The following is a 7977-nucleotide window of genomic DNA, read 5'->3' as shown; positions in this document are numbered from 1 at the left end:
CACCAAGTTACCTATACTTATTTATTCTCCGAGTAGTTACTTTATTCTGGTGTTTATTAGTTTTGCAAACATCGTAGTCACGTAAAATTAGGACAAATCAGAACTGAGATCAAAGCAATCTTCTGCAGTGAAGAGAGTGTCGTATAATAGAGATCATATATGGATAAATTTTGCAAGAAATCCAATCCTTTACTCTTGTTTGGTTGCGTGAAAATGGCGAGCAAAAGTTTCTCCAACCAACAGCGGAAACACCAGAGTCGCCTCAGCATGGATCTTCAACAAAATAGTTTAAATGCTACACAGATTCTCGAACGTTTTTATCGTGGATGTAAGATCAAAATACCTATACAGCCTCAATCGGATCGAAAAAATAGAAGGTTTGATCATGACGCCTTAATCGTTTCGGGAATTTATATAATTTACTTGGGTATGGGATTTAGATCTTGGGTTTGTTTTTGATGTAAAACATACCTTGACAGGAGTTGCTTCTCGTTTTATCTTCCCCCAAGACACAGCCTCGTCTGGTCTGGCGCCAGCGTCCGACCCGTCAAACTCATGTGCCGTGTTAACAAAAACAGCATAATCTGCCCCATCACGCTATAAGCAGATCGAAAGATGTTATAATAATCTTTTTTCGAAACTAAGTTCACAAATCTTGAAGAGACATTTTATGAACTGCAAATTCTAAAACCGTCCTGGACCATATACCCATTACCATGAAATTTGCGTTGCATATATGATGTTTAACCATTCCTCCACCGAGTATAATCATCCCAGAATTGGCAGCGCACAACGCCTGATGGTTCATTAGCTTGATGTCTGGAAACAAGATAATTTAGGACGATGGACGAAAAGTGTCGAACTACTCTATGTATTGTACTATAAAACATTTTTTTCTACCTTCTACAATGTCCAGCACTATTCCAGGATTTTTGTACGTATGGAGGTAAAACATGTCTCCAATTGATCCATCTGTCAACGCTGGGCTGAAAACTGGGATGTTGTTCTGGAGACACATCGCGGCAATTTCAATGTTGTTACACCGCAATGTTGCACCACAGACGCTAGTTACCTTATAACACCAGTAGTAAACAGAATCTGGATGATTTATTTCTTTACCAAGGCGATGAATCACTTTGGAAGGAGTCCATTTAGTTCCTTGCTTCTGCTCCTCAAGCATCTGGTCTAGAATCGGCAGCATCCACTTTTCGAAAAGGCAGTAGTTGCTGTTTGGTACAAGTAGATTACCTATCCTAAAATAAAGGCAATCGCAGCAATTGTTAAACGTGCTTATTCACCAATCAAACACACAAATGCTCCATTGCCCACCGATTTATCCCCTTATCTCTAAGCTCTTTTCCTTTCAAGTTAAAATCGCCCAAATATGTTGGCGCCAAACATTTGATCATATCCTCTTCAATACCCCCAGCAGTGGATACAATGCAATCGACCAAGTTGTGTTGGGTCAGAAATTGGAGTACCTTTCTTATACCTAAACATGTCGCCATTCTCGTTACATATTTGCACGTAATTACTATCTTTACGTAACGTCACCTGATGATATCATGTTGGATGTGTAACCCAGAAAAATAGTGCAGTTCGTACGTTTGCGTTTTATAGGATTGCCATCAACTTTCTTCTTGTTTTCTTCAGACAATGGTTCGTTCCTTTTAGTTATCTGAAAATAATTGAACAGATATACTTGCGCGTGAGCATGGTGGCTTATCAAAAAGCTTATTTCGGAATAAACCCAAACAGTTGTTTTGGCCATAGTGCGCTCCACGTGGTTCGTCTATGTTGATTGGTACCTAGTTTGGTACCCAACATATCGACGATTGAACGAAAGGTACCACAAAGTGAAAATCTGTGTGCCTGCTAGTCTGCCAGCTAGCACAGTGCCACATCAACAGCTGCACTGATGAGACCTTACAGGTCGAAGCAGTTCGTGTATACACCCTGTCTGCAGCTCTCATTGATTTTTATGGCTCTTTTGCGCATGGAATAAACTTTGAACTTTAAACTTTTAAGAAATGAATATAGTGTATAGGCTTTCTACAGCCATAATTCACATGCATAACTTCGTTTAACTCACTATCAAAATGAAAGATTGTTACCATTTTTTCAATTTCTTCTATCGCCCTTCCAAAGTTTGTAGCTTGAAATCCAGATGTAATGTAGGTTCGTAACAGTTTGTGGTAGTCTATTCCATCGTTGAAGTCATACCCCCCGACTGTTTTCGAATCCTCTGGCATCTGTTCGCTTTTCTTGAGGACTGCATCCATCACATCTTGTAGTTGATCGGCCATATTTACTTTAACTTGCTGTTTATGCTAGTTTGACGTATCTAACTGTAAAGTTTTCATGTTAGTTCAAAATATTTACCTGTGCAACCATACACAAATTTATTTATGTGCAATATTGCCAATAATCAGTGAGCGGCAGACAGTTGTACAATGCACACTGTTTCGATATATCAGCAGATTTCATGGGTGCAATGGCGTCTGACGGCGGTAAACTAAAGGCAGTCTATTCCACTTTGTGTTCCACATCGAACCTTTAGTTACCAATCTACAGGAGACGTTGTCTACCGGAGACGTTAATAAGTTTTACTACACAGCTAAAATGGAAAACGCGGACGACGAATGCCACTACCAAATGCCACCACACCATCCTGCTTTAATTAGCACGCTTGTTAGGCTCATAGCCCAGCCATACACCAGTATTGTAAAACATGCGAGCGTTGATCTCTGAACTTTGATATGGTCCGAATATTTACTCGGTAATTAATAGCATCGGTCAGAGCGTATGCTGCTAGCGATTTTGCTCGCTGTGGAGTACACATTTAAAGGCAGCATGGGCGGCCTTGCGAAAACATTCCACAGCACGTATGTGTATTTATGCCCAACACCCAACGAATGTTTATCAAGTAGGTGCAACCGGGTTCCATTTTCATGATAAGTATGTAGTTATTGTTCTCCCTTTCCAAATGCATCAACTTTAAATTATTTGTTGAATTAATCACGCGAATAATTGTTCCAATCCAAAATTTTGGCAGGAATAATTGTTAACTGGACGTTCTTGAACTAGCAGGTTCTAAATTCCGCATAATAATGAAAATATAAAAGCTGCATACTGAGGTTTTGCAGCTTAGACGGCTACAGCAGATTGAATGAATAGTACCCCAGTCAGGCCACTAGCGCATGAGTCTCTAGTGGAATTGACTGGCTGTAGATGAGGCATCAGCTGCCTGTCCTGAACGAGTTCCACAAACCTTGCTTAGCTTTCCAGAAAATCACGAACAACAGTTAAAATTCTGGGCATTGCAATCAAACAAACCGAAGTTTGGCAATAATCTTGTGATCGGTAATACCTTTTAGTAAGCAGTAGCATTCAAATAGCGTATCGGAAAATAGAAGAGAATGGAAAAGAATAGGATGACATGGAGAAAAAGGTGCTGTTGCACTTGAAAGAGACCTAAGAACGTGATTGGTTGAATCTGGTCACACATGCATGATCTACGCCAGGAAGTGTTTACAAAATATCTTAACTGTATAGAGTTTCAGCAGCGGAATGTACATGAATGGTGCTAACAATACTTGTGTCCACTGCAAAATTCTCGCAGCTAATACACAGAAAAGAATTGCGACATAGTAGGATTATAATGGGCCAGAGGGATGTTAGTCATCACAAAAAATCGATAGTTAACAAAACTTTGGGCGCGTGTACCTCGGCCATCTTACGAGGTATAGCGTCTTGATTTTTTATGCGTAGTTCATAGGCTGAACTTCCCAACGATATCAAAATTATGAAAAAATGTTAATATTTAAATATAAATGCAATATGCGTATTATGACAAAACTCTAAGCAACAACGTTTGGCACTGGTATCCTTCAAGACTAATATTCTTTTGCCTCCATTCTATCAAATCAAACTTTTACGCGAAAAAAAACGCAAACATTGTCAAATTTGCAGAACAAGAATCCTACCCCCCAAATAATTCATAGTTTTGCGCACGGTTCAAACACATTTCGGCCTTAAAACCTTACGTTTGCCGTCGAAATCCTGTTGATCAAATAACCTTACACACTCCTGCTATCGAATAAAATCAACCTTCAAAAAAAACGCCATCATCGTCATCAAAATGTAACGAGGTCTGGGTAAAACAAAACTATTTCATAACACAACAAAAATTTCTGCGAAGTCTTTGTCTTAAAAAAGAACAAATAAGCAAGCACATGATGAAATACAAGCACAACGATGGACCAATCAAAAGTTCAAAACAGCCCTAACTATACAGTGCAAGACGTTTTTCCCAAAGGGTCAGTGGTGGATAGAATGAGTAATTCATTTCGTAGAAAGCTAAAAGGTGATCTTGCAGCACCAAAAGTAACACAGGTCCCTTGTCTGTTTCCCTCTGTTTAAGGAGTTTCTATGCAGACAACGAGTTAAGCCTTAAATATACATTTGGCTTCCAAAAGAACTCATTCGCACAGGAAGATATATAGCCTACTAACGTTTCGGTGACAAGACTCAATAAAATCTAAAAAAAACTTTTCAAAAGGTTACGAAATGTTTGCACATTTACAGCGATTCCGTGAGTTCGTTATATCCGAATTTGTAATTTTGTTTTCAATTATTTTGCTGCTGTAGCATTTCATGCTTCGTGCAACAAAACCAATCTAATGGTCCGCAAAATGAGCAGCGTTTTTTTTTGTCCATTCGGCGAGACCAATTTCGAACATGCAGCTCGTTTCCTGACTTTGAGCAATCGTACAAACTCCCACGCACGAAACAGCAACACGTGACACGAGCGGTCCAATCGAATAGCGAGATCTCCTGGAACCCGGGAATAGAAAGTCCTGAAGGTTTTTTCGCTTTGGAACGGCAAACCAACGACTAGGTCAGATCTATAGGACAACACAAGGAGTGATATTGTGTGAAAAGAGAGTAGCCTTAACACGAACATAAGAACACAACATAAGTAGAACTTAAAAAGAAAAAAATCAAGAACTGAAACGTCACTTTAAAATTTCTGCGGTGTTAAAAGGTAAACTGTGCAGATAAACAACAAATTTTAAGGGCTTTAATGGATTTGAAAAAAATTGTTTTTGTCATAAATTTCGAGTTATTTCTACGATTTCTATGCTTACCATTAATTCCACGTGATAATTTCTTATTTTAAGATGGTAAAGAAAACAATTTAATCAAAATGTATGTACAAACATATATGTGTGTGCTGGTGTTTTACCCAAAATATTTTTAGATTGTAGATAAACGACAAAAAACGTATTCTTATACTAAAATGGCTGACCAGCTACATGATGTGATGAATGCTGTTCTCAAGAAAAGTGAACAGATGCCTTCAGACTCGAAAACTGTCAGTGGCTATGACTTTAACGAGGGAATTAACTATAGTAAATTACTCAGGACATACTTGACATCAGGCTTTCAAGCTACCAACTTTGGAAGAGCAATAGAAGAAATTGAGAAAATGGTAGGCTATATTATACTACAAAAGAGAACATACAGTAGGCCTACTGATTGAAAAGAATCATGTGCAAATTTTGGCAATTTTGCCGGCAGTTTAAAAAACTTAAATATAACACAGTCAGGATTGATGTAGCTACATACTGCATAAATTTCTCAAACCTACTATGAAAGTTCTAATAATCCAGTCCGCAGAGTATGGCAGCTGCACATGCAAGTTTTTCTTAAACTTTTTTTGTTTGCACGCCAAATTTTTTTGACTGCACATGAAAATTTTTCGGCATGCGAATGTCTATAATAAAACATTAACATAAAGACGTTTTATCGTTTTCGTTGCATGCGGACTTAGGGGTCGTGCACACATGCACGTGAAAATATTTAATCTTGCACACCCGAAATCTCGTCAAGAACTGCCATATTCTGCAGACTGGCTAATAATGACTGGTGTAAGGTATTTTCCACATACATTTTCTGTGTATGGAAAATATAAAAAAAAATTCTGTCCTTATTGTAATATTTTTCCTCCATTGTAGTTTTTTGCTTTATCTATCAGCCTTTGTTATAGATTAAAAAGAAGCATGAACCTTTGTCTGAAGACAACAAGCAGAAAGTTAGTTTTAATCCCATTGAAAGGAAACGGTCAAACTGTACCATATTTTTGGGCTATACATCTAACATGATTTCCTCAGGTCGGCAATTAGTTTTTTATGAATAAGTTTTTTGGTAAAATTGAGTTTAAAATAGTCTTTTTTTTGCCATTTTGTGTTTATGGAAAGTGTATCTTTTGAACTGATTGTGATTGCCTTATTAAACAGGTGTTAAATTGTATATACTTTTTTGGTTTGCCACTGTTAAAAAGACCGATTTTTATTTTTAAAAAACACAAACTTTTAGTAACAAACCAAAAAAAGTACAGTTCAGTGTTGCAAGACTGATGCAGCTTATTATGTAATTTATACAGGTATTAGAAAGACATTGCAATTTCTCGCTCAACACAACTTGGTCGACTGCATCGTTACTACTGCTGGAGGGATAGAAGAGGATTTTATAAAGTGTTTGGCACCAACTTACTTGGGTGATTTCCAGCTGAAAGGAAAGGAACTAAGGGAAAAAGGAATTAATAGGTAGAAAATTGAGTTGACTGTCACATGCCCACAAGATAGGTTAATATTTTAAATTCTGTTCTGTTTGCAGAATTGGCAATTTGCTTGTTCCCAACAGCAATTATTGTTTGTTTGAAGACTGGATTATTCCAATATTTGACCAAATGCTTGAGGAGCAAAATCAAGGCATGAAATGGACTCCATCCAAAGTGATTCATCGACTTGGCAAAGAAATCAACCACCCAGACTCTGTTTACTATTGGTGTTATAAAGTATATCCTGAACATTTTCTAAGTTGGTTCTAATCTCATTTTATATGCTGTGTATTACAATACATTCTAGAACAACATTCCAGTGTTTAGTCCTGGCCTAACTGATGGTTCAATTGGTGATATGCTTTACCTACATGGCTACAAAACTCCAGGATTATGTATAGACATAGTGGAAGGTGAGTTGTTTTGGCATTGTTATTAAACTCGACTTTTACCACCACTTTTTTCGCAGACATAAGGTTAATAAACAACCAGGCTGTATTTGCAGCACATACCGGTATGATAATATTAGGTGGGGGACTGATAAAGCACCACATATGCAATGCAAACTTAATGGTAAGTCAACATTTATGTTTATGCAAAGTATATATCTAATAATTTTACTGTGTTTGTAGAGGGATGGTGCAGATTTTGCTGTGTATGTTAACACTGCACAAGAGTTTGATGGTTCTGACTCTGGTGCAAGACCAGATGAAGCTATTTCTTGGGGAAAGATTAGAACAGATGCTAATCCAGTTAAGGTAACCAAACATATTGTGAACTTAAGCTAATATTAAAGTTTGAATCCTTGATAAATGCACTGAGAAAAATATAAATTAATCCTTATTATTTGCATCTTATCAAGTATCAATGTTGGTTTAATGCTTATACATTTCTCTGGATATGTCAGCAACTTAAAATTGTAATATAAGTTTTATAATTTTTTGTAAAGTGCACAAGTTCATTCATTTTGTTAATAAATTCTGCACTGTGTACTTCTAAAGGTGTATGCAGAAGCTACCCTTGTGTTTCCGCTATTGGTGGCTGAAACATTTGCTCGTCACTTTCATGAAACTAAAGTTGAAGGCAGTGAAAATGAAGAAATTATTAAATGAATTTATGACCAGCAACCTGCCTGCTCCCAGTTACAGAATAGTTTTGATTACTTCTTGCCCTGTACCCATATCTTACTCAGCCATTGTCCGGGTATTGGCGATGCAGGGAGTGTGGACATTCAAGCGTGGAGATTCAAGGTTGTGTTATTCTTATCTGTGCTCATTTCCGAAAAATAACCAAAAGTATTTGGCACCAATAAAAAAAGAAACGGTCATCGTGAATTTACATGCCAGGCAGTG

At 37.5% G+C, this 7977-nt stretch overlaps 2 protein-coding genes across 2 annotated transcripts; one reads left to right on the top strand and one right to left on the bottom strand.

Moving 5' to 3' along the window:
- Positions 1 to 150: 150 nt before the first annotated feature.
- On the bottom strand, positions 151 to 2306 carry LOC145913063 (deoxyhypusine synthase-like). Its single transcript, XM_083000583.1, has 8 exons — positions 2115 to 2306; positions 1555 to 1678; positions 1330 to 1492; positions 1073 to 1253; positions 901 to 1006; positions 716 to 819; positions 472 to 597; positions 151 to 273 (listed from the first exon to the last, which is right to left on the bottom strand). Exons 1-8 carry the CDS (start codon positions 2304 to 2306, stop codon positions 190 to 192), a joined length of 1080 nt encoding a protein of 359 aa, XP_082856709.1. The 3' UTR covers positions 151 to 189.
- A 2898-nt stretch (positions 2307 to 5204) lies between these two features.
- On the top strand, positions 5205 to 7946 carry LOC145914738 (deoxyhypusine synthase-like). The gene is made up of 9 exons (XM_083002568.1): positions 5205 to 5211; positions 5264 to 5494; positions 6053 to 6176; positions 6449 to 6611; positions 6682 to 6862; positions 6933 to 7038; positions 7095 to 7198; positions 7258 to 7383; positions 7627 to 7946. Exons 2-9 carry the CDS (start codon positions 5303 to 5305, stop codon positions 7735 to 7737), a joined length of 1107 nt encoding a protein of 368 aa, XP_082858694.1. The 5' UTR covers positions 5205 to 5211; positions 5264 to 5302; the 3' UTR covers positions 7738 to 7946.
- Positions 7947 to 7977: the final 31 nt, after the last annotated feature.

The sequence above is a fragment of the Ascidia mentula genome, chromosome 9 (assembly GCF_947561715.1).
Source record: "Ascidia mentula chromosome 9, kaAscMent1.1, whole genome shotgun sequence".
Lineage (NCBI taxonomy): Eukaryota > Metazoa > Chordata > Ascidiacea > Phlebobranchia > Ascidiidae > Ascidia > Ascidia mentula.
This window is presented reverse-complemented; position numbering and strand designations above follow the sequence as displayed.